The sequence below is a fragment of the Dermacentor albipictus genome, chromosome 1 (genome assembly GCF_038994185.2).
Source record: "Dermacentor albipictus isolate Rhodes 1998 colony chromosome 1, USDA_Dalb.pri_finalv2, whole genome shotgun sequence".
NCBI lineage: Eukaryota > Metazoa > Arthropoda > Arachnida > Ixodida > Ixodidae > Dermacentor > Dermacentor albipictus.
The window spans coordinates 384,859,123-384,886,314 of NC_091821.1; the positions used below are offsets into that span (position 1 = coordinate 384,859,123).

Consider the following 27,192-nt stretch of genomic DNA (forward strand, 5'->3'; position numbering starts at 1 on the left):
TGATACACAGTTCCGTCTATCACCCTCAGTCAAACAGTGTAGAGAGGTGGCATTCAGTGCTTAAGCGAGTTTTGCGTGCGCTCTGTTACGAGCACAAGGACTGGGAGAACTGTCTGCCGGCAACTTTGTTTTCTTTGCGAACGGTTCCACATGAGGCTACAGGGTTCTCGCCAGCAGAACTAGCGTATGGGAGGACACTCCGTTCTCCACTGAGAATGTTGAGAGAGATGTGGGAGGAAAGAGGAGAGAGTCCAGCAGTGGTTGAATACGTGCTAAGTCTGCTGGAACGGCTAAGCACAACCCAAGAACTAGTCGAAAAGAACATTGGAGTAGCTCAAAACAACGCCAAATTCTATTACGGCGAGAATGCGAGGCTTCGTACGTTTAACGCCGGAGACCAGGTAATGATCCTCAAACCTTCAAGAAAGAACAAGCTTGAAGTTCACTGGGACGGGCCCGTTGAAGTGTTGCGCAAACTTTCAGATACTAACTATAATCTGAAAATACCCGGTCGCAGGAAGGAGGTGAGGATATATCACTGCAATTTGATGAAGCCGTATGTAGAACGGAGAGGAGTCGTTAACTATACCATCAAAGAGCAAGATGGCACTAGTACCAAGTTTAAGGAGTATAAGGCGACCTCTAACTCTGAAATCGCCCTAGAAGAAGTAGTACAACATGCGGTAAGCTCGCACGCTTTTAGACCCGAGCAGCTAAATGAGCTAAAAGGGGTGTTGGGAGAATATCTCGACAGATTCAGCGATCGGCCAGGTAGAACCGGACTAATAACGCATGAAATAGAGCTGACGTCAACCGAACCCGTAAGATCAAAGCCTTACAGAGTGTCTCCAAAACAGAGAGAAATTATGGAGGCAGAGATACAGCGCATGCTAGAATCGGGAGTTATGGAGCCCGCTGAGAGTGACTACACGTCACCGCTAATACGGGTAGAAACCCTTACAAGGACCCTCGTCCGTGTGTTGACTACAGGAAGTTAAATGCCGTCGCTAGGGATCAGCTGTACGCAATACCCAACACTGAAGAACGAATTGAAAGAGTTAGCGCTGCTAAATACATTTCAACTATATATCTCGTGCGCGGGTACTGGCAAGTTCCCCTTTCAGAAAGTGCCAGCCGCTATGCCGCATTCATCTCACCTGAGGCACTTTTCGCCCTCTCGCACTCAGCTTCGGGCTGAAGAACGCGCCGTTTAGCTTCTCTAAATTAATGGATATTGTCCTAAGGGACTTGCAGGAGTTCGCCTTGCCCTATCTTGATGATGTAGCATTTTTTTCGGACAGCTGGGAACAACACGTATCGCACCTCAAACAGGTGTTCTCACGGTTGAGGGAAACCGGCTTAACGATGAAAGCGGAAAAGTGTAGGTTTGGTTGTTCGCAGGTTACTTACCTGGGCCATGTTGTCGGCCAGGGCGCGAGACGGCCGGCCGAGCTGAACATAGCTACGATTGGAGAATTTTCTCATCCGCGCACGAAAACAGACCTTCGTTTATTTTTGGGACTTGTGGGGTACTGTCAACGGTACATTCCGAATAACTGGCAAATGGCAAATCCATTAACAGACGCCCTCCGAAAGGGAGCATCGAGTAGCCTACAATGGGATAAGGACAAACAGAACGCTTTCCTAAGTTTGAAAACGCTATTGGTTTCTCGTCCTGTGCTTCGCGCGCCAGACTACACAAAGGAATTCATAGTTCAATGCGACGCAAGCGACAGAGGTATGGGCGCGGTACTTAGTCAGGTCGGCGACGATAACGAGGAGCATCCTCTCCTCTATGCCAGCCGTAAACTAGCTGTAAGAGAGGAAGCCTACAGCGCTTCAGAGAAGGAATGCGCTTGTTTAGTTTGGAACGCCCAGAAGTTGTCGCGTTACTTGTACGGAGCGAAGTTCATCTTCGAGACCGACCACTGTCTTGACGTGGCTCAATCAAATGTCACACAACAATGGCCGCTTGCTCCGATGGAGTCTCACTCTCCAAGCGTACAACTTCTCCGTTAGATATAAGAAGGGAAAGTTGCATAGCAATGTGGATGGTTTGAGCAGGCTAACTTGAATTCTGCGTTTAAGGGTCCCGCCTAAATTTTAGGGTTATTATTGTTAATTTTGTTAAGCCAAGAAGATCCCCTCTCATTTAGGAGGATTCCCTCCACGATTGCTGAATTTGTAAGCACGAAATTGCTTCAAAAATTAGCATAGCGAAATGCAGCATTTTCCGGGCCACGGAGGCGCTGTTAAGAACGGCCTGCTGAGGTGCAAGTTGCCAGCCAGGTGCTTGCCAGCCAGCCAAGTTGCCAGCCAAGTTGCCAGCCAGGTGCAAGTTGCCAGCCAAGTTGCCAGCCAGGTGCGAGAGCGGCGTCGACTTTTCCTAGAAAGCCACCGCCACCCTCTTGCCACACGGCGTCACCAAGTCTACTGTGTCCGGAGGACAATACGCCGGGTCCTCGACCCTTCGTCGTGGGATTGCCGAGACGAGTTCGACGAACCAGGCTTTGTGACTGAACACGCCACCGCCGACCCGGTCTGCCGTGAACAAGGGAGTTCCCGAGGGAACGTCTTTGGAGGCCCGTTCCCAAGCACCGTTCCTGACGTAAGCCCCGAGTTCTGCGAAGTCCGTCTGCCCACGGTGGGGTCCGTGAAACCGGTGCGGGAGCCCTCCGGCTCAAAGGTGGCTCGTCTACTGATCGAACGTTTCCCTCACCTCGGGATAGAGGGAGGACCGAGTGTTTATAAACCGCTGTTGTACGGCTGCTCAGTTTACTTTCTCTCGCAGTCATGCTAGACTGATGAACTGCAACGTCCTTATGTAGATACTGTAAATAAACCCATATTCCTAGTTCTCGATGAGAAGCAGTCCTTCCCTTCAACAACGTCCTCAGCGTGGATAAGTTGGAGACGTCATGGGCCAGCTACCATCTAATTCATGCCCGACTCCAATCTTGACAACTGGTTACGAACGGTGCAATTGACCTCTCAGTCCTCACAACACGTGGAATCAAATGGGCGCGAAGCATCGAACTTACGCCAAGGTCCTGTGAGGAATTTTACCATGGCAATTTAATGATGCTTTACGTCGCTAGAAAGTCCCTAAGACTAAAAAGGGCAAAAGCTAGCATTAAGGTGACAAGAACTTGCTAAATGGACCTTTTTGCAATCCCGCTCTGCGCATGCACGTACCCTCGCCCCAGCTGCATTCAGAGTTGCGCCGCCATACCGCAGGCAGGTGTGCGAAGTGAGTACGTGATCCGTTGCATGATCAGCGGCTATTTCCTGAGCTTGAGGGACTGAAAAATGTTTTTTATCGCGTTCGGGGTGAGAATATTAGTTAATGGAAACACTTCAACAGTTCATGGGAAATAACGCAAGCAGTTTTGTGGACGAAAGCGAGCGATAAGCTCGGCGTTTGCGACGAGTCTCATGCCAGACATTCGCTGTACTGTCAAATTGCACAAACCGGCGGGGAATGTTGAACGTACTTTACTCGTGTGGCACGTGCACGGTCAATCTAAAACAAAAAAAACTGCGCCATGTTATTAGTGAGTCATCCCGCTATCCTTGCTGAGTGAAGCAAGTCGGCGTTCTGCTAAATGCACGACACCAATGCTGTGAACATTACGAACTGCATCTTGCCGCCGACTGATTCGCAAGATTCGGCGATGTTTTAATCCACCGGCATGTATATCGTAGAGCTTTTAGCTTTAGCTGAACAACGCGTTATCGCATGCAGGCGGACTAGCTGTACGGTTACGTGGGCTCAAACGATAAAATGAATGTCGCCACACAGCTCACGGGAATGCATAGTACGAGACCAAAGCGACACTCGCGGTGCCACATTGTTACCAAACTCGCGAGTCTCTCTCTCTTTTTTTTCGTAGGCAAATGAAATTTTACGCGCTTGACAAAACGTGTTGCGTCCAATTTCCTTCTGCCCCTGCCCCCTCGCCCCTCCATACCATGCCGTACGATACATATCTGGAAATAAAAATCAACACTTGCCCGCGGCAGTACACTCGCAGTACATGGGCGGGACTTTTGCACGTTGTTTGTTCATCTCGACGACCTGCTTGCACTGCCCGCTCTAGGCAAGCACATGCATGCTTACCTTGACCGCCTCATTCACGTCGAGCCACTCCAAACGACGGTCGAGTTCATCCTGAAGGAAGTCCTGCCGCGAGGCGTTTGACGCTCAAGCAGTTGGATCAAAGTACTGGCCGAGGTGTTGAAGAAATAAAGGCTGGCGCATCTCTCAAATCTTGGTTACATACGACCTGCACGTCGCATCACCATGTTGCCTTCGCGTCGGTAAATAGAAAAATGTGTTATTTCTACACGTGAGCACATACGCGCGCGCTATGGAGCAGGACGATGAGAAGCTTCTACGAGAACACAGGTGACAAAAAATGAAAAGAAAAAGCAGAGACGGCAGTCGCGAGAGCCTGCTTGCTTGGTGAAGCGCTACCACTGCATAGACGCGAGAAGCGGCGGGATCGCGCGTCCTGCCCGTCAAATTTAGTTCAAGGGGCGGCCGCTAGAGGGGTCGCTTACTGGAAAAAAAAAAAAGAGGCCCATTTAGCGACTTCCTCACAAAGTTATCAACACTGCTTTAGGCAATGTGGCTGCTCCGAGAATTCCGCAAGACAAGAGGAAATGGAACACTCAAAGGCACAACGTGTCGTCGGCATTTAACTTTGCGTTTCCATGTGCACTGTTGGAAGAACACAGACCCAACCTGCCTCCCCCCCCCCCCATCCCTCAATTACACTTGAAAAAAAACTGACACCGTTTGCCCGCAGTCCGGCAGGTGCTGCTTAAATATTCCTAAAAGGAATCCACATATAGCGCTTGCATAAAACATTTTTCGCGATAATTACTCAAAGGCGTAAGTTAGCCAGGTGGAAAGAAAGAAAAGGAAATTAAAGCTCTTTTGATGAGCCAGTAATAACATCTTCGCGCAGGTGGGTTGGCGCAGAAGAATGTTAGGTAGCACGAGGCATTCTCAATATAGTAACAAGTGCATAGAGATTTTAATTCAAACGAGAGAACAAACGAGTGTTGGCAGCAATTCTTTTTTTCTTCTTCGGCTTCAGCACACCGCGACTAGGCGCGCGGACTTCCTTCAGGCCAGGTTGTGCTTCTTGTAAAGGTCGACCACCTCCTGCACGTCTTCTTTGGAGCCGAGGAAGATGGGACAGCGACCGTGCAGCGTCTCCGGCTGCACGTCCAGGATGGGCTGCTTGCCGGAGTGCGCCATTCCGCCGGCTTTCTCGATCAGGAACGCCATCGGGATGCACTCGTACAACAGGCGAAGCTGCACGCATTGCACGTAAAGAGCCCATATGAGATTGGGTCGAGAGGAGAGCGTATGCGGGCACACGGCGTGACTTCCTTATGTCCAATTCCCCGTCCATTTGGTCAACCGAGGGAGATATACTTTATACTTTAATGACTTGGTACGGGGTGTCAGAACGTCGTGGAATGACGGCGAGTGAACGAGTTATAAATGGCGTCGGCTGCAGTTTGCGCCGTGAGCTTTTCCTGGGGTGTGGCTTTCGTCGCTTCCGGTTGACTCGTCCATCAAAAGCAGCTCGGGAACGAACTTCAGAGACGCGGCGCTCGAGCAAAACCCACAACGTACGTGCGACGATTGAGCCTATGCCGTTTAAAAAAATTCGCGGGAGAATATTTACAGGCGCGCTTTGCGTGAAGCAATTATCTATAACTGCGATTTTCCGAGCTGCGACAGCAGGTTCGCGCTTTACATAAGGTTGGTTGCAGCAACTGCTACGCTCAAATATGCAAAATACGTAGCTGCAGCCTGCAAAGCTCAGATCCGTGGTTGCGGGTATGCTTATATATTCGGTTCCATTGCTTAAAATCTTAACTATATTGGAATGTTTCATTCTTTCTTTTTCGAAATTTCTCCAAGCTTAAACTCAAGAAAAACAAATTGAGCAAGCGGTTCATTACCGCGTTTGACTAGTCGCGTTTTCATTCTGGTGCTGCGTTTATGATCCCCAAAAAGAGGCTGGTTCATTAATCAAATGTATGAAATCAGAGCGCGCATTTGTTTCGGCTTACGTTGGAATACCCAGAACAAATTTATACATCTTTACGACCTTTCCACACATCTCTGAAGTGCATCAGTTGACCCTCCACATGACCTTCCAGCAATCTATAATCATAAAGCAGCTCACAAACTCCGACGAACCGCTGGCTCGTCCATAGTATCGAATGATGTCTATACAGATTCCTTTTACATTTTTAAGCATGAAATGCTTTTAGCTCCCGTCGTCAGTGACCTTCAAGTGACCTTGAGCCAAAAGCCAGAGCCGGGCAAGTTGCAAGAACAAAACGAGATCCCCCCTCCCCCTTTGTACAGGACCGCGTTACATACGCTAGTTACTCCCAAAGAAGTTACAAAAGAATGTTTGTAAGTAACATACAAATGCAGTTTCCAAAAGAAGCCAAATCACTATTGAAACGACGCGGTCAGAGGCAAAGCGGGATCAAACGTGACTGCACACTAGCATTTGAACCACATTCACAGTACCGTTGGAACGACGTTGTCTCTCCCACCAACCCCTTTTCTTTATCGCTTTTTTTTTTAACCGATGCAAGTTTCAACAGAGAATGGCCGCAACGTCCAGTTCCGAATTTTTTTTAAAGACAAATCTTAAAGAAGCATTTTCGAAATGTAGGCGTACAAAACATACAAAACACAGGCAGAAAATCGAGAAACACAAACACCGACTACCTATACGCCTGCCTTTCCGTACCATGAATACCTCTAAACTTGCTCAGTTTTCTGCAGTTATTTTCTTTTTTTTTTCATGCAAGCGTAAGCAGCAGCAGCAGCCAACATTTTTTTTTTTTTTAGGTGCTCATCACGTTGTCCAACTCTGGAAGATGTGAAAGTTCTGGAAAAATACAGCCGTGCAGACGGTTCTGCCCTATCCGAGCCCGTTTAGCTGTGCGTATGCAGACTCACCTTTCCGCCTGGAGAATCTTTGGTAGCAGGGTACATAAATATGCCGCCGTACTTGAGCGTCCGGTGGACATCGGCGACCATGGAACCAATGTAGCGGGCGCCGTAAGGCTTTCCAGTCTGCGAAATCCAAAAGGGAACGAGGCACGTCTGTTAATCTGCTGCGAGTAACTAAGAGGTCGCTCGACGCACGCACTGCAATATGTAAACGCGAAACGGTGCAGCAGCTTAGTTTTCCAAAGTGAGCACGGAGTAAAAATCAATAAGTGTAAGATGCATGCCGGAGCACGTAATTAAACAACTTCAAGATTTATTGTTTTGAAAAAAAAATGACAGCTACAGTGCCGCCTAGATAAATAAAAGTAAATTTTAGACACTAAGCATCCCTGCCGTGGAACCAGCCACTACATATGCGACATGCATCGTACACAGGTACACAAGTACACAGGTACACAAGTGAGGCTGTTTATTTTTTTTTCGATCGACAGTGGAAATTACTGCTTCGCAATAACAAAACCAATAGCAAAACGGCCATTCGTTTCCACCGTGTAACAAGACTCCTGATGCTGCTGCCGCACGTTTCGTGAGCTCTTCCTGTGCCAGAAGGGCTTACCTACGACAACATACGTTGGAATCAATGCCGCCACACTGATGTACCGACGCTAAGTTTCGGAGCTAAACTCAACACATAAAAATGGGTTCTTCATTTTTGTCTCTTTAGTCATTTTCCCGCCAAATGAATGAAAATAGAGTTTTGAAAGTACAGCTATAGTATGGTGCTCCTTGTTTGCCTTTAAAGACGGTCCCTGAAAAAAGACCAAAGCGATCCCTCTGTCTTGCCGATTATTACATACGACACGATCGAAAACAACGAACAAAGCCATATATATACACGCGAAGCGGCGTCTCATACAACTGCCGAAGGAATCGTCCAGGACCGACCTTTGGGAACTTCTTGTTCTGGACGTACTCCGTGACTGCGGGATCCCACGCGCTAGCGTATCCTTCATTGATGCTGTAGATCTTGCCGCGAGGCTTGATCTTCATGTCGGGATCCGTGAGGATGAATTCGCCCATGGCCTGCAAGAGATGGCGCGCGAACGACGCGTCCGTGGTCGAATTTCGCAAAGACCGGCTACCATTTCAACGACGCAAGTACAGTGAAAGCTCGTTAATTCGAACTTCAATAATTCGAATTTATGGATAATTCGAACTGTACGATTGGGTCTGGCCAAGCTCCACAGAAGTCTATGTATAAAAAAGTCCGTTAATTCGAACGCGAGAAGGTTCCCTCACGGATAATTCGAACTACGCTCGCCTGGCACACGGCCAGAGAAACGCGCCTACTGCCTACACACAAGGCTGTATTGCCTCCGAAACGGAGAGAACGGCGAGAGAAGGCAAAATCGGAAAAAAATCTAACCGACGCGGGGTCAGCCAGAAGGCAGCGGCGGCTGCCGCTTCTCCGTTCTACGTAACCTCCGAGACTTCTTGCCCGTTGCGAATCTCGGAGTCTTTGTAAATCTTGTACAGCTGCTAATGTGCGGAGATGGCACGGGAAGCTCCAAAACACAGCGAATCAAGTACGTCGCAGCTGCGCTTGCAATCAAGAGCCAACGAATCAGGGCCTTCGCCACCTTCACATGTTCAGCGTCTTTGTCTCGGCAGTCTTCATCGGTTTTGCACCTCTGTTTTCAGCTTAGGAGGTATCGGCCGTCGCGATTCATTGTGATGGTGTTAAGCCTCGGCTAACGTTCGTTTCGGTGGACATCGGTGGTGTGGCACAGTCGGACCCAGAGCTTCAACTTGAAGATGGCGTGTGCCACTTTCTGACACGCCAAATTTCTGACATGCCCTACTGCTTCCGAATCGCAGTGTACTGTTGCCCTCCTTCACTTTCGTTAGTTCGAACTTTCGTTAATTCGAACTGAAGCGGCTTCCCCTTGAGGTTCGAATTAACGAGCTTTTACTGTATATACACACACCGCCTTCTATACTTACTATAGAAACTGCAAAAACGAGACAGAAAAGTGTCATCCTCTGTCGTCGTTCCTTACTCTGTCTTCGCCAGCTCGCGGTGTATACGTAGTTGGAATGGCGTACAAACTGGTACAAATTAACGTGTTAGCTTCTCTAAGTCAAACGCCCAGAGAATACGCCGATGCATAAACATGTCTGCATGCACAACACAGCGTGAACTTACGAGGGATAAAGTGACATCGAGCGCCACAATCTCCATGACGTTTTGCAGCTATAAGCTGAACCTGACCGTACCGAGAGGAAATAAGCTGAAGTGCAGGTATGGCCAATAGAGGTAGGTCACTGCCAGGCACGTACCCAGGGGGGGGCCGGGGGGGGGGCCGGGCCCCCCCCGAAATCAGATGGTATACCCGCCCCCCCCCTCCCCACTAACGCCACCACCCCTCACACATTCCTAAAGCGCTGCCAGATCAATGTTGAGACTTGGCAGCTATTCATCGGTCAGCATTATGCTGCCCTTTTCACTCCTTTTGGATGGCGGTAGTTATCAGCATCTCTTGGGATGTGAAGGCCAGTTTTCTCATAGATTCGGCGCCCGCGAGATTAACTCGAGATGCGTTCATTTGTCACCATCCATTCAACTGTCACGCGCATAGCTGTTGCTTTTGTTAGTTCAACCTTCTTTGTTTAGGCTCATCCTGGGACCAGGAAAGGGATGCGGCTGTTAGTCAGCTGGTCTGTACTCTCGTGGAACGAGGTGGGAGAAAACGCCAATTGCGTTTAACTTTTCCTTTTGATTCATTATTTCCTTGAATGACAGCTCGTCGCGACGCTGGCAGATGCCCGGAATCATATACACGTGATATGGATTAGATAAGGTGAGAAATAAAATAATGTGAAACAGCCTCCATCACGAAAACCTGCAATAACCCTCAAACCCATAATCAAGATGACTGTCGCCCATTACTTCGTCTGGTTTTTTCCTCATTTATAGCACTTTTCGTGCAAAATTGGCACCTGGAAACAAAAATCGCAAGGAGTTGAGAAATCAAGCGATCTACTAAGGGATAGAGCCAAGGCAACAACCAAACTGCAAGGAAAAGCGAATTTAACAACAAATATAACAAATATAACCGTTGCTTCATAAAATATTTATGGATCAACATCTTTTTATTTAAATAGGAAGTAGAGAAAACGCCGTCGGAAGCGGAGAACAATTACGTGTTTGGAATGACGCTTCTACAGTTATCGGTCGAATCGCCTCACGTAGCCACTTCTCTATTGTGCTTATGTGGGTGTTTTTCTAACCTTTCGCGGTGGGCGCAGTACGTCTACAATCGCAGTATGCTGCGCTCTACGCGGTTGTATGGGACTGGCGGCCACACAGCGGTACGCAACTTCCCGAATAACAACACGAGTCGTTTTCGCACTTGGAGTAGTAAACGAGGAATCCAAAAGAACTGTGATTGTTCCGCAAATATATATTTCGCTGTAATTCTTCCAGAGCTAATATAAAAATGCTACTATTGTCGGAGACACCTTAAGTCTACAGTGAAGCCTCGCCCACGCCCTCATTACAACCAGCCTCTGTTCCTCCACGAGGCTGCAAATAATCCGTACTTCAAACTTTTCCTGTTACCCAAATAAGGCGGTAACCACAAAAAAAGTAAAATTATTAGCGCTTAATTTAGAATAAAAATGGGTTGGATCGCATATGGCAGACATTGCCAGCTCCTGACTGGAAGCTTGCCATTATCATTGAAAAGTAAGATGTGCAATCAGTGCATTTTGCCAATGCTGACATATGGGGCAGAGAGTCGGAGACTGACAAAGATGTTTGAGAGCAAGGACCACGCAAAGAGCGATGGAACGAAGATTGCTAGGCATAACATTAAGATACAGAAAGACAGTTGTTTGGATCAGAGAGCAAACGGGTATAGACGATATTCTAATTGACACCAAGAGGAAAAAATGGAGCTGGGCAAGTCATGTAATGCGCTGGTTAGATAACCGTTGGACCATTAGGGTTGCAGAATGGGTACCAAGAGAAGGAAAACGCAGTCGAGGATGACAAAAGACTAAGTGGAGCGATGAAATTAGGAAATTCGCGAGCGCTAGTTGGAATCGGTTGGCGCAGGACAGGGGTAATTGGAGATCGCAGGGAGAGGCCTTCGTTCTGCAGTGGACTTAAAACAGGCTGATGATGATGATGATGATGATGACGACGACGACGACGACGACGATAATGATGATGATGATGAAGGTGGTGGGCCCCCCCCCCCCCCCCGAAAAAAAATCCTGGGTACGTGCCTGGTCACTGCCATATGTCCAAAAATGGCGAGGAGCTTTGCAGCACAAGGAACTTCGGGAGCACTGTTTGATGTTCGCTGCTTCGCTCACAAACATGTAAATAACTTCGAACGAATCATCTTGGTCGTTATTACTCTTGGATTACGCCGAAGAGATAAATCAGGCTAAGAATTACAGGCGAAAGAATTTGGTTCTATAGTCGCACTGCAATGATCGCTATCACGTTTGATTACGCCGCATACCAAGCACGTTGATTAAACAACCCATCGCTCTGAGGTTTACTCGACGCAAGTTGTCTCTCTCTCTATGCGCTTGTGAATGTCATATACGGAGCTGGCGAATGCAGGGACAATGAAGAAAAGCGCACACGGGTATACGACTAACTGCTGTGTGACACACGTGCACTCAAGAGGTCGCAAATATCTCAGCGTTCAAAGGAACAAGGTCAAGCCGCACAGAATGCGAAACACAAAGAACAAAGTCGGTGCACTCACGGGGTCCAACATGAATCCATTGACCCCCTGGCCCAAGCTTATGACGACCATTGTCGCGCTTCCATACAATGCGTATCCCGCGCACACCGCGTTCCGCCCCGTCTGCAATGCATCTTTCGCGTTTGGTCGTCCTGAGCTTGTCTGCAACGAGAGAGAAAGGAGGGCAAAATGTAAACGCGCCGTCAACGACGCCTGGATAACACAGGCCGCCAATGATTACCCGACGAAAGATGGCAAAGATGGAGCCAATGGACCCGAGGCAGTCAATGTTGGAGGATCCGTCCAGAGGGTCGAAGCACACCACGTACTTGCCCTGCTTCTCGGTCTCCACTTCGACCACCGTGTCGTTCTCCTCAGAGACCAAGAGGCAGGTGGTGTACGAAGACTTGAGCAGGTTGATGAACAGGTCGTTGCTGAGCACGTCCAGAGTCTTTTGCTCTTCACCCTGAACGTTCGTGTTGCCCGCCATGCCGTACCTGCGTAAACAACAGCCGCGAAGTCTGAGAAGTGGCCACTCGGCATATACATACATATATGAATATGCAACGTTATTTTTTTTTAGAGCGCAGCTCTTAGGCGCCCGTTCTTGCGGTTCGCGTCGGCGTCGTCTCTCGGCGTCCTCCCTCGGCGTAACCGAGCGAACGAGCACAGCGATGGATGAAAGAGCGAGCGCGGAGCGCAGCGGGGTACGAAACACAGCGACAGCGAAGAGAGCGCGAGAAGGAAAGCGGATGAGGAGGGTATGGCGAAGACGTAAGAAAAGCTTAGTGCTGCGCGAGACGGGTTCTACGGCTACGAGATAGCACCAGAGGAGCGCGCGTCGTCTGCTCACCAATGACGTCACCGATACCATATATATGGAAACAAAGCGCCGTCACCCACGCTCTGCCTCTCGCGATCTCCCGATTAGCTAAGCAGTGGCGCAACACTTCGCTCCGTTTGCAACGTGCCGCGCGAGATAGATTGCCCACGCCAGCCAATATATCGCGAAATGAAAACACGTTTAGTGCTGCGCTCAATTTTCGCATCAGGGAGTGTACTGAAATCGTCCGCGAATCCCAGTTATTGATTTTCACGGGGCCGCACAATCAAATTCTCAAAACAAAATCTTGATCCACTTATTTAATAAACGTGAAGCAGCTACAGGTATACGGGCCCCACTCCGTCCATTTGGCTGACGACAAATAGCGAAAACGCCGTGACAATATTCGTACTTGTGCGCAAAAGGGCTATATCTTGCATTTCATACCATGATTAAAAAGAAAAAGAAATAGCAGGAATGAGGTCACACATAAACAGTATGTTAAACGACACAAACGCGCAGTGTAGAATGATAGCGAAATAAAGAAAATAAAACTCGTTTTTTTATTTTTTATTTCGAACCAAAAGTGTCAAATATCATAGAGGTTTAGCTTATCTAGTATTCGGGTAAATACGGGAAGACAGCAACACCATTTTTGGCAGCAAATGATTACGCCAGTGCCGAAAATTTACACCAGCAGCGAAGTAGAATACACTTTGTCAGGGTAATTTTAGCTGTTTTTGTATCTTTTGAGCTCTGCGCCACCAGGTGGCCGCACCATGCTCCCGTTTACGTCCGCCTGCGTTTACCCGAATACCGGATAAGCTAAACATCTCTAATAGTTTTCTAAATGTTTTACATATAAAACTTTTACACACACGAGAGTAAAGGCAGGTTCGCTGCACAGCACGACTCAGACAAACGCATGCACGATGTTTTTTTTTAAATTTTTTTTAACAAGTATGTAGAGGTGCATACAAAATTAACAGTTTATGTCGAGTCAAAACACAAGGGGAAAGGCGTTCTTCCACCGGTGTTATAACGGTATAAGAAATACGCCATCCGTGTAACAGCGGGTACCGCCAGGCCGTCCTATAGACCGCTGACGGGCCGTGCATTTGAAGCAATACTGCATAATGCCCACGTGGGTCTGCATGCTTGTGTGGCATCTAATTACATGAAGTATGAAATGAAATCCGACCAGAACCTACAGCTGCTGTAGGTCCCGCTCGTTCGGAGTCCAGATGCTCCAGTATGACGGAACAAACAGTTGTTTCACCCTTACTTAATTCTAGCGAAGTTGCCCAATACGAAATGCATAATTCCCTTCATAATTACCGCAGCAATCTTCCTACGTACACATCGCATAACTCGCCTCACCCCCCCCCCCCCCCCCCGGTCAAATGGTATTAGTTGGAACATCCGTATGCGCTGAAGCAGCTGAGGTACCGGACACAATGAGAAAAACAGATTTTTTTTTAGGGGGGGGGCGGAGGGGGGGGGTGTACTGCTACAGCTTATTCCTATAAACGCTTCAATAAAATCCGAAGCTCGCTTGATGAAGGAACTGAGGCAAAAATTCTGTGCAGCACTGCTTGCCCCAGCAGCCTGCTTCTCCATGCAGGATCTGATCCCAGTGTCAGGGGCCCTGGCCAACTAACGCCCCTCCCAATTCTAGCGCTCTACGGCTGTAGGGAATGATCGCTCTTGGAAGGCGCCACACTGCCCCTAATTTCTGTCAGGAGAACGGGACGCCAAAATGAGGTTTCGCAGTGCGGACACGGCCGGTAAGGGATGTCTTGCAAATTTTCAAAGCGCCTATCGTGTTAGACCCACGGCCACACGAAAGGTGGTCGCTTCATTTTCTTACTGTCGCACAACCTTTTTAATCACTTGCAGCGATGGATGATGATAAAGGCTGTGAATACAGGTCATGCCCTCATATTGCATTCGATTAACATTTATTCACGAGTATGACGCAAGTTTGATCGGCTAGATAAACTGGCAGGAACGGAAGAAATCGACCTTCGCAATGTCAAGCACATTCTTCCCCTTCTACCTCATGATATTCCTTGCCCCCTTCCCCGCTCCCATACGACATCGTTTACGACAGCTCATTCCAATCACTTCTTGCAGAAAATCGCCTAAGCTGCTGCATACGTTTGCAACGTACGAACTATACTACGCGTTTATTTATACTGGGACTTCAAGCAACTCTGAGCGCCGAAGAAAACTTGTGAATGCTATAGGCGTTGTATCGAGCCGTACTATCAGTTGGCGCGAAGGACGTAGAAAAAGAAAAAGGAACTTGGCCAGCGGCCAGCGTGTGCGTAAAGTAGGGCTTGTTTACACCATCAGAAATCCGAAGACCCTGTGCCGCCTTTCGAAAGGCGGCCTTGGGAAAGGCGGCGCTACATTTATGTAAGGACAGAAAAACAAAACGGCCAGAAGCGCCTAGATTAGTTCATTCAAAGGTATAAGATTTCACGACTTGTAGACTAGCTTTTACACCGCATTTCGGGGTTCTTCAGTTCAAGTTGCACGCTTTGCACTTCATTTCGGAATTCTTCAGCGCCAGTTGCAAGCTGCAATGACTCTGCCCCTCCTCCCTGCATGTTTTTTAAACTTTTGCAAATTATTACACAGTCACACACAGAGTATAGTAAGCATTGTTGTGTGGACAGTAAATTGAGCAGTCTCCTTCAACGTCCTTCCAAGTGCGGCTCCAGCTTATCAAGCTGCAAATCGCTCATGTCTGGCAGACAGCCCGGTCTGGAGATAAAGCTGTCGAGACTCGTTTATCTCAGGTTCAGGTACTGCATCTGACAGTACTTGGGACAAACCCTAGGAAGTTCTTAGGGCACAGAACTACAGCGTTCACCTTGCTTAGAGGCGTTTCCTCGGGAGCACCAGGGAAGAGTGTCACACAAGCGCGGTCCGTTCAAGTCGAACTTCCGCAACCGCAAAAGCGGAGGGCTGTGCGGAAAACGGAAAGCACGTTTTCACGCAGCTAGTCTGTCGCAGTAATACAGCGCATCCGTTGTACAGTTGAAACTTGAACAGCTAAAATCGGAATGTGACTGCTCGATGGCCGGGCTTAAATAAGTACGGAGGCGCGGTTGCTTCTCCTTTGTGTAAAACAACACATACATCCGGCACGCCGGGTAAAAAAATGGAATCGCCGTCCGCAAGGGACACCCTTCGGGACGTCCGCAACTTTACCGGCAACGCGCACTGTGCGCGCCGAACTCACAGCTGGGCGATGCCGGCTCGTCGCACGCTCGCTGCGACCGCCTTGATGGCACTCTGGATGGCAGTCAGGAGCTGCGTCAGGTCTCCCGTGGCGCCGGGCACCTTTCGCTGCTCGGCCAGGACGAACCTCGTCAGCGTCATAGTATTCGTGTCGATTGCTTGTCGCGATGCCATGCTGCGGTTGGCCTCCTCGGCTGCGAGGAAACACACACGAGAAGCGTCAGACAAGCGCCGTTCGCTAGCGCGGTCTACGAGGCACTGAGCGCTCTCGTCGACGTAATTCGCTTTCGAGGATTCACCTCTCGCAGCCTTATCGCTGGCGGGAGGGCTGGTGGAGAGCGGCTCGGTAGGCCGGGAATCTCGTCTCCCAGCAACATGCGGGCAAGGGGGTGTCTCGAAGGTCGCCAGCGTGGCGGTTGCGGCGAGAGCGCAGCGAAGGGGCTAGGCGAAAGCGGCAAGCAATCGGGCGCCACCAACTACTTCCCGCTTGTCGCCTGCCTCCTCCGAAGTCAGGGGAGGAGTCGGCCCTTGCCGCCGCTACCCTGGACTACCCTGGACCACGGACAAGCGAGGACGCGAACGGACAGACCCGCGTGGTTCACAACGCTCGAGCACACCGCCCCCTGAACAAGAAGCCAGCCCCTGTGTTCTCTGGATCGGATTGGATGAAAACGCTGGAGACGGTGCCACTCAAACAAAACAGAAATCGAAACTTGGAAAGTTTCGGTTTCGCTTTGAGTGGTATGGGGAGTGAGGATGAACTGCCCTTCAGCACGTGTGTTCGAGAGCGAGAGAAAATGAAGTCGCGTTGCGAAGCACCATACGCTATACTTAGCCAGGCCCGCAGCAGAACGTGAACGATAGTCACCTGGATATGGCGCATACTCGTTACAGTGAAAATGGTGTTCTTCGGTAGCTTCAGGCAGAATGTATTCGCAGGGCTCTTGTTTCACAACGACCTCCACTGGCACTACTTCCATGCAGCAATCGTCGTCGTATCTGAAAAGGAACGAGATGAAGGGGTTATATTTTTAACTTGGCTGTATATACCTTGCCCATCCTTCCCGTCCCCGGTCAAGTCTCTGATAAAGCTCAATACATACGCCGCTTCAGTCAGCTAGTCATAATGAAACCATAAGAGGACGTCTACCCGTGCACGGCTGTGCACAAGTTCACTTGCAAGCAGCACCGCAAGACACCATTCGACCAACTCATGCACGTATATGTATTTTTCTGGCGTGTGTTGAATGTCTTTAAAAGAGCCTCCGAAATTACGCTTGATTATTTAATAGCAAAGTGGACAACCTTGCCGTTAATAGAGGCTTGATGAGAAAAAAAAAAGACGCAATACACAGACGAATGGCGACGTCGTCCTGATCTTCTGGCACTTCGCCGTAATGTCTTACATTACGGCGAAGGACTCATCATCAAGGACATCATCATCATCATCATGTATCACCCAAGGAAGTCGTAAGATATACAACCTTCTTGGTATGACTACTGCTGCGCCAAAGCCTCCGAGACCTGCTGGTCTCGGAAGCAATATGGCTGGGGTAAGACTTCCCCCAGTGATCTCTAATCACCCCTGTCTTGCGTCAGCTGACTCAATCCTAGGCTTTACAAATTTCCTAATTTCACCACACCCCATATTGCCGTCCTCAACAGAGCTTCGAATCCCATTCTGTTACTCCATAATAGGGTGGTTGTCTCCCCAGCGCATTACATGGTCATGCCCAACCCCATTTCTTCCGCAATCTCAATTTCAATATCGGCTACATCCGTTTGCTCTCTAGTCCACAGCGACGTGTCTTCCTGTCTCTTAAAGTACGCCACGCCTATAATTTTCCGTTACATCGATCGTTGCGCGGCCAATTAGCGGACGCATTGATCCTGGCGTACGCGCTTTCACCGTGTACAACTGATCTATTTGCAATTCAAGAACTCTAATCTACCATTATGGCTTATAGAGGAACACTAAAGCAAAAAAAGTAACTTGAAGAAAGACGCAAAATACGAAAGACGAGTGGCACCACCGCCTTGAAGTTCCCGCACCAGTTAGCCGTTTGATTGCGTCATGCCCAGGCAAACTTGACTCAGGATTAAAGATTTTGTCGATAAACCGCATCGCATTCTACAATAACGAATCAAAGTCTGAAAAATAGCGCGTTTAGAGAACATATACTGAGCCACAAAGGCCCAAGTAGGAAAATAGACTTTTGAATTAAAATCTGTGACCTTACGTTGATCCAACGGCGCAGAGGTTTCGGTGCGAAGTAAAAAAAAAAAAGAACTTTAGCCTTTTTTTTTTTTTTCGATACCGTTTCCGCAAGATGAACGAGAATATAGTTTTGCAAGAACACTTTGTCCGTGTAAAGGCGTTTAGTGTCTCTATCCCTCGGAGCTTAGGGATCCCCTGTGAACGTACTCCGATGCGGTGGCGCGCACGCCGGCGCTGCAGGCCCTGCGGCGCGCCCTGTAGAGCGTGCTCCGCAGCCTGTCGTAGCTGGGCACCCGCTGCTGGTGGCGCGGCGCGGCGGCGGCCACTTCCTCGCGGTAGATCTGCGCCAGGCTCTTGGAGACGTCCAGTCGCGCCTTGCGGCGCAGCTTGGATTTGACCAGCTCGAGCGCGTTGCGCTGCGCGTCCGCCGCGTGGTTATGCACCGCCGGTCGGCCGCCCGGCACCAGCGCACCGCCCAACGTCACCACGCGGCCCGGGCAGCGGTCGAACGACGCCGACTTGTACCTGCGGAGCATGGACGCGGGCGGTATAGGTGAAAACCCTGGGCGTATCCGGAGGTGTCCTGGAGGAATTCTTGTGAAGCGGCGTCAGTACGGTACCGACGTTCGGTACCCTGTCCGTAGCGCGCCCAAAGCGATGTATTGAACCCGAATGTAACAAACCCGCATAAAACGAACTATTCTCTATATCGAACATGCGAAACCTGTTGACCGATACCGTTGGGGCCCGGCCCCAACGAGCTTTGCGGATGTTAACGTTGGAGCACGCAGGAGTGCAGAGCTTTAGACTAGGGCTTTGCGTTTGCGGACACCGTCTTGCGCTTGCAGCGCCGCTACGGTGTCAAAGAAAAGCTATTATAAATGATCCAGGCGGCCGTGAAATAATTAAATAAAATATACCGTTTTTTTGATAAGAGGAGTAATTTTGATTAGAGGTTATTCTATTAGCAGCAAGCAATTAGTTGCGCTTAGTTTTTAGTAACCAGCTTTACGTGCCTTCACCAGCCAAGCAAAGCCGTGCTAGGCCTACGAGCCATGAAATCGACAATCGATTTCGGAATCGGCGGCGTCTAATTAATCAATCTTCATAACACACGCTAGTTGGGAGAGAGCGATAAACGCGATCGCTATTTCTATAGCTTGCTTCGATGGGCGCCGCCATGTCTGTTGACGCAAAGCTTTTGAGGGAGCTTTTGGGGCTCCCGCTAAATCAGTGAAATATGTGCCCGACGCATAACCCAAATGGGTTTTATAGTGACGCTGAGAAACTGGCCAAGGCACAGACAAATATTAGTACACGTACCTTCCGTCTACACAAGAATTATTCCTTCCTCGCTTGGTTTCTACACTGTAAATAGCAAATCCGCATATAACGAACGCATCACAAAAGTTCGATTAAGTTCGTTAGAGCCTACTTTGGGCATACCAAGCTACCTAATATATCTATCTATTTTTGTGCAACGTTCACCCCATGATTTCTACATTTATGTAAACAAGTGGAATACATAACCTTCTCGTGGTGTAGTGTCGTGTTTTCCGAGTGATAACCTGACATGGAGCGACCGTACACTACGAAATACATTTCTGTCAGTGTGCGCACGACGAGTAATTTTATTAGCACGTACACTCGTGAGCAAAAGTATACGGACCACAGGGTCGCCAACAAAACTAAATTTCTTTGTAATTGACATGCATAACCTGAAATTGACGAGTACACTGGAAAGTTCACAATGTCAAGTTTGGACTGCAGTCCTCAATATCAAGATGTATTCACAGGCAGAGGAAAAAATCGGTTTTATCGCGCAGTCCCTGGTCCGTATACTTTTGCTCACGGGTGTACATATATGAGCGAGGGGCATTAGCTATAGGGAATCCGAGGGACTCTAATTTTTTTAAGACACAACCGTCACAGCCAAACGAAGTGACAGACAATGAAGCCAGAGAAAGCATAGCGTAAGTTAATTGTTATGGTTAACTGAAACGTAGAGGCAGGCACGTACCCAGGATTTTTTTTCGGGGGGGGCCCACCACCACCACCCCCATCATCATCATCATCACCATCATCATCATCATCATCATCATGTTTTATGCCCACTGCAGAACGAAGGCCTCTTCCTGCGATCTCCAATTACCCCTGTCCTGCGCCAACCGATTCCAACTAGCGCCCACTAATTTCCTAATTTCATCGCTCCACCTAGTGTTTTGTCGTCCTCGATTGCGTTTCCCTTCTCTTGATACCCATTCTGTAACCCTAATGGTCCGACGGTTACCTAACCGGCGCATTACATGACCTGCCCAGCTACATTTTTTCCTCTTGATGTCAATTAGAATATCGTCTATACCCGTTCGCTCTCTGATCCAAACCACTCTCTTTCTCTCTTAACGTTATGCCTAGCAATCTTCGTTCTATCGCTCTTTGCGTGGTTCTTAACTTGCTCTCAAGTTTCTGCCCCATATGCACTGGCAAAATGCACTGGGAAATGCACTGGCAAATGCATTGGCACTGGACATATTGCACTGAAAAAATACACTGATTGCAGACCTTACTTTTCAATAATAATGGTAAGCTTCCAGTCAGGAGCTGGCAATGTCTGCCGTATGCGATCCAACCTATTTTTATTCTTCTGTGAATTTCCTTCTCATGATCAGGGTTCCGTCTGATTAATTGACCTAGGTAAACGTACTCCTTCACAGTCTCTAGTGGCCGACTGGCCATCCTGATCTCTTGTTTCTTTGCCCGGCTATTTATCATTATCTTCATCTTCTGCATAATAATATTCAACCCCACTCTTACACTCTCTCTGTTAAGATCTCCAATCATTTGTTGTAACCCGTCTGCATTATTGTTGAATAGAACAATTTCATCGGCAAACCGAAGGTTGCTGAGATATTTGCCATCGATCTTTACTCCTAAGCCTTCCCAGTTTAATAGCTCGAATTCTTCTAAGCATGCAGAAAATAGCTTTGGAGAAATTGTGTCTCCCTGTCTGACCCCTTTCTCTATAGGTATCTCCCTGCTTTTCTTGTGTAGAATTAAGGTAGCTGTAGAACCTCTGTAGATATTCTAACGCGAAAGACGAGTCAGTAACACGAGAAACTATTTACAGATTATATTTACAGCAATGGTTGATGCGCTGACCGGTTAGATTCACAGCGCGAGCCCAGTTCGTTCTTCCTCCTCTTTTCTGGAGTGATGGCGCCTACGCGCCTCGTTCAAACAAACAAATACCTCACGCATGTAGCAATATTTTCCAAGCTTTTTACGTAAGCGTTCTGTACTCCTTGATTACGTAGTGCCGCTACGATTGCTGGTATCTCTACTGAATCAAATACCTTTTCGTAATCTATATAAGCCACATAGAGAGGCTTATTGTACTTTGCAGATTTCGCGATAACCTGATTGATGAAATGGATGTGATCCATTGTAAAGTATCTCTTCCTGAAGCCAGCCTGTTCCCTTGGTTCACAAAATCCAGTGTTAACCTTATTCTATTGGAGATTATTTTGGTAAATATTTTATATAATACTGGGAGCAAGCTAATGGTCCCATAATTGTTCAATTTTTTAACATCTCCTTTTTTGTGTGGATTAGTATAATGTCTGCATTCTTCCAGTTTTCTAGGACCCTTGCAGTCGATAGACACTTCGTATAAAGAGCCGCCAGTTTTCCAAGCATTATGTCTCCTCCATCTTTGATTAAATCGACTGTTATTCCACCTTCTCCTCCCGCTCTTCATCGTTTCATGTCTTGCAGGGCCCTTCTGACCTCATCGCTAGTTATAGGAGAGTTCCTGTACCCTGTTCATTACTGTTTCTAAGTGAACTATCGTGACTCCTCTCGGTACTGTATGAAGGTCAGCTTAGAATTTTTCCGCCACTTTTATTATATCTTCGAGATTGCTGATGATATTATCATTCTTATCTTTTAGTGCATACATCATGGTTTGTCCTATGGCAGGTTTCTTTTTTACTGATTTCAGGCTGCGTTCATTTTTTGCGGCTTCTTCAGTCTTTCTCATGTTATAGTTTAGAATACCAGTTATTTTCGCATTGTTGATCAGTTCTGACAGTTCCGTGAACTGCGTAACGCTGTGCGGCCGCCAGTCCCAGACAACCGCGTAGAGCGCAGGACTCTGCGATTCTAGACGTACTGCGCTCACTGCGAAACGTTAGAAAAACACCCACATAAGCACAGCAGAGAAGTGGCTACGTGAGGCGGTACGACCGATAACTGTAGAAGAGTCATTCAAAACAAGTAATTGTTCTCCACTTCCGGCGGCGTTTTCTCTACTTCCTTCTTAAATAAAAAGATGTTGATCTATAAATATTCTCATAAACAACGGTTAACTTTTTTATTATTCGCTTTTGCTTGGAGTTTGGTTATTGCCTTGGCTCTCTCCCTTAGTAGATCGCTGAATTTCTCAACTCCTTGCGATTTTTGTTTCCAGTTGCCAATTTTGCACGAAAAGTGCTATACAGTTAGGGAAAAACAGACGAGGTAACGGGCGACAGTCATCTTGCTTATGGGTTGAAGGGTCATTGCAGGGTTCTATGATGGTCGCTCTTTCACATTATTTTATTTCCCACCTTATCTAACCCATATCACGTGTATATGATTCCGGGCATCTGCCAGCGTCGCGGCGAGCCGTAACTCAAGGAAACAATGAAGCAAAGCGATAAGTTAAGCGCAATTGGCGTTTTCTCCGGCCGCAACTCGTTCCATAAGAGTACAGACCAGCTGAGTAACAGCCGCATCCCTCTCCTGGTCCCAGGATCAGCCTAAACAAAGAAGGTTGAACTAACAAAAGCAACAGCTATGCGCGTGACGGTTGAATAGATGGTGACAAGTGAACGCATCTCGACTTAATCGCGCGGGTGCGGATTCTACGAGAAAACTGTCCTTCGCATTACAAGAGATGGCGATAACTACCGCCATCTAAAATGAGTGAAAAAGGCAGCATAATGCTGACCGATGAACAGCCGCGAAGTCTCAACATTGATCTGGCGGCGCTTTAGGAATATGTGAGGAGTGGTGGCGTGGGTGGGGAGGGGGGGGGGATGCCACTTGATTTCGGGGGGGGGGCCGGGCCCCCCCGGCCCCCCCCCCCCCCCTGGGTACGTGCCTGCGTAGAGGTAATTATGTAAAGAGAAGTGAAAGTGGCCCTAAACTTGCCGCAGCTAGGAGCCGAATCCGTATACCTTCCGGGTTACGTGTACGGTGCTTCCGAGGCGTCCATCCTCCGTCCGCTTTTCTTAGGCGTCTGTGTATGTATTCGCTCATTGAACGTCCTCCATGCAACAAATGTAAGCCTTCAAGCGCATCATTCCTTTAATGAAGGGTACAGTTTTCTAAAAGCGTTCGGCATGCAATTCCCTTACATTTAACCATCGTCGATGGTATCTGCACAATTTCGTGCTTTCATTTCGTTTGTGTGTTTTTGAATTAAGCAGTTGTCACAAAAACACGCCTCTTAATCCTTCCCTGCCCCCCGGGGCCTCTTATTTATTTTCTTTTTCCCTCTCTAGAGGTGACAGACCTACAGGCGGAATGCTGCTTGCACCATTAAAGAAGCGAGCGCGAAAAGAAATAGCATTGAAATCGTGAAGGCAAAAAAGAAAAGAAAAAAAGAAACACGGAATAGGCTCGCTACAATATCATGGCCCAACGTTAGTCCCGGGATTGTTAGCGCAGCTCATGGCCAAAACGTTCTTTCACGGCCTAGAGAGAGAAAGGCAAAGGAAAGACAGGGAGGTTAACCAGAGATTATCTCCGGTTGGCTACCCTGTTCTGGGGGAAGGGAAAGGGGATGCAATAGGTGAGAAAGACAGAAGGATAAAAAAAGGAAAAAAAAACCTAAGCACACACGGCCTAAATGTACGGAATCTCGCATGTGCTCGAGACCGTCCTTTTAACCTCAGGTGTAACGTACCTAGCACGTGAGCCTACCCTATCGAAAAAACCCATGGGTTCCATATCCAATAATACCATATGAACATACAGATTTTTATACAAGTAGAACCCAATGTGTTCATATGGAATTATTGGGTATGAGACAATGTTTTTTATAGGACATCAATGGGCCACTTGTTACTTGAAGAGAGATGGCACAATGGAGGCATTATCGTTGTCGTAAACAAGAACTTGAGGTTTATTTACGCCAACGGTTTCGAGAGTGGATCATTTCATCAGAGCAGTTTCAAAGCTCGCGTCCTGACGAAGGGGTTTCCACTCTGGAAACCGTTAGCTTAAATAAACAATAAGTTTTCGTTTACGACAACGCCTCCATTGTGCATTCCCACACACACGCACACACAGTTAAACCTCGATATAACGAACTTCAATATAACAAAATTATCGATATAATAAATTATCTAACTTTTAATAACGAGCTCTTGTCCATGTAGAGCACCATACATTTAGAACCTCAATATAACGAAGTGTGTTTGCATGCGATTTCAATATAACGAAATTTCATTGCTACCGCAAAGGAATTCCGAGTCGATAAATGTAAACTTCCGCGGACGTAGATGGTCAAATGATTGAATCGCAAGCGGCTGCTTGCAAACGCGCCTCTCAAATCGCGCGCCGCGCGAACGCACAAGTGGAGCCGCGTCAGGTTCCGTATAAAGTCCAAATGCGATAAGATCCTATCGCACTCAGCGCGCTGTGCGCTTTAGGTGCGCGTAAAGGTGTGCGAAGGTGAGACATATATACATGGTGGCTTCACGAGTGCCGCCTTCCTGCGCGACCATAGCGAAAGAGGAGGAGGGGAGCTCGCGGTAACACGATCAAACGCGCGCGAGGGGCGGGGTAAGTTGGCGCGCGTCTCCCAGCGCTAAAGTGCGGAAGGTAAAAGAAAAGGTAAAGTGTCGCGTGTGCAAAGAGTGGGCGTGCCGAGACGACGTGTCATCATGTAAGCTGTTTTTCCAGTACGTTCGAGTTTCGGTGACCCGTTGGAGCGAGCGGCAGACGAATCATTCGCTCTCCGTTGCCGGCGCTTTTCATGATAGCGTCATCCCAGTGCGGGCGACGCTATCAGCCGCGGGGGCGGAGTGCACGCGAAAGCGTGGCTGGCTTTGCTTAATTCGTACTGCCGATGTGAAGATCTCGTCGACGTGGCATGAAACCGTATCATTCGTCGCCGATCTGCCATATTCATAAAAATGAATTGCTTTCTCACTCAAGTTTGCTTTTTCCAAGATTGCCCGAACATTCTGAGGCCACTTTCCGTGCAATATAAGTTGATCGGCGACAGTACTTATTTGCGTAAAAGGTCGAATTTCAATACAACGAAATTTCGATATAACGAAGCAAATGGCCGATTTTACTGACTTCGTTATATTGAAGGTTACCTGTGTGTGTGTTTGTGAACGACAAAAAAAGAAACCGAGGGGCCAGATTTTTATCAGACAAACCAGAAGAAGCCAACAAACAATATATAGGGTGTCTCACGTACTTGAGCCTAACTATAAGAATATGCAAATACCACGTAGCTGGACATAACCTAGGCGATGTTTGCCGTCGCTTGGAGATAATCAGATTATTTCTTGCACTCCGCTAACCACATTAGTCTTAATGATAATAACGTTTTCAAATATTATAATTAGAGAGTTTTATAATAGGGGCCCCAAATAATTAATGAGAAAATTGTAGAGCAACACGAAAAACTCCCGATACAGTTTTTTGCTGCTCAATACGCGCTACATAAAAGCGTTTTTCCAAGCGTAAAAGAAGCCCGCGAATACACACAAAGTAGATAATGAAGGGAAAATTAGACATCCACACAATCGTACCAATTGATACAAAGGAAACCCACACGGATTCCTCGAAAGAAAAGCCTCGCAGTTGAAAAATGAAAGTTGTCCGATAAGTACAGAAACGACACAAAAATTTTATGACTTTTTTTTTCAAGTAACGCACGTAAAAGGTTCTTTTCGCACCTGCATCGACTCGCATAACACGCTCGACAACGCAACAGCATCCATAAATTGCTACCTGACTGATTGTCGCAACCCGTACTTCTGGTCATATGCAACGGCCTTCCCAAACAATACCGGTGCGTTTCCTCGAACACCGCGCTTTATCCAGTGCTCGTTCTTCTGCGCGGCGTGTATCGATTCCCGTGCGCAGGCATCGTCGCTTGCCATGCATTGCTCACTCTCGGCAGTTGTAGGCAACCCTGTGCACGTTTCGGTGTTCGCGAGCGTTTCGTCGGTCGACCGAACCCAGGGACCCCGGCCCGTTCGATCATCCACGCGGACCGAAACCAACTGCGGTAACACACTTGCCTGTCGCAGACCCAGTAGACTCGCTCGCCCCGGCGCTTGTTCTGCAGGTATCGGTAGCCGTCGAGCAGCATCACGATCATGCCTTTGCTCGTCTCGGAGTAGGACGGCCGGCCCGTCGGCGGCTCGTCCATGGCGCTGGGAGCGAGGCAGCGCGCGGCGTCTGTAGCGGACGGCTACGTCGCAGGCGGGCCGACAGCGTTTTTCGCGGAACTTTGATCGGCGCGGCTCGATCCGCGGCGCCTCGGCTACCCTCCAACAAGGCGCGCGGGGGCCGTTGGATTCGACCGGTCGCTTTATCGACAGCCAGCGTCGATAAAAGAGGCGTCCCGGTCGATAAGGCGGCGCGCGCGATCTCCGTCCTCGACATACGAGCACGTTCGCAGCGAAAAACGGCGAGACCAACCGAGCGCCGCACACTGATCGGTGCAGAGCTGCGATATGAAGGAATACTCGACGCGCGCGTCTGCTATATGCGATCCGTCCGGCATCCGACAGTGGAATATGCTGCGACTTGGCCCTCGCTGCCGGGCACTGCTGCACAAGCCATTTGTTAGCTTGGGCAGGCCCATATATGTACCCTGTAAAATCACAAATAAAGAATTTATTTTATTATTCGCCGATGTTCTAAATGCTTACTACCCGCGTCCCAGATCCTACCACAAAACAGCCCAACTTGTTGAATAGAAATTACACCCACAATTACACCTTTCTTTCATTTGCTACATTAAATTTTGTCCTCAATATCACTGGCATTGAAATCCAGTGACACAGCCTGTTAATATTATGGTTCCTGGATTGAAGGCACTAAAATATATATATATAAT

General features: G+C 48.2%; 2 protein-coding genes across 2 annotated transcripts; both read right to left on the bottom strand.

The window, feature by feature from the left end:
- Positions 1 to 5,023: 5,023 nt before the first annotated feature.
- fbp (fructose-1,6-bisphosphatase) lies at positions 5,024 to 16,412 on the bottom strand. Its single transcript, XM_070531965.1, has 7 exons — positions 16,141 to 16,412; positions 15,843 to 16,035; positions 12,008 to 12,263; positions 11,788 to 11,928; positions 7,946 to 8,083; positions 7,007 to 7,123; positions 5,024 to 5,326 (listed from the first exon to the last, which is right to left on the bottom strand). Exons 2-7 carry the CDS (start codon positions 16,013 to 16,015, stop codon positions 5,135 to 5,137), a joined length of 1,017 nt encoding a protein of 338 aa, XP_070388066.1. The 5' UTR covers positions 16,016 to 16,035; positions 16,141 to 16,412; the 3' UTR covers positions 5,024 to 5,134.
- pre-mod(mdg4)-AB lies at positions 16,200 to 26,868 on the bottom strand. The gene is made up of 3 exons (XM_065432466.2): positions 26,369 to 26,868; positions 18,267 to 18,584; positions 16,200 to 16,840 (listed from the first exon to the last, which is right to left on the bottom strand). Exons 1-3 carry the CDS (start codon positions 26,497 to 26,499, stop codon positions 16,351 to 16,353), a joined length of 939 nt encoding a protein of 312 aa, XP_065288538.2. The 5' UTR covers positions 26,500 to 26,868; the 3' UTR covers positions 16,200 to 16,350.
- Positions 26,869 to 27,192: the final 324 nt, after the last annotated feature.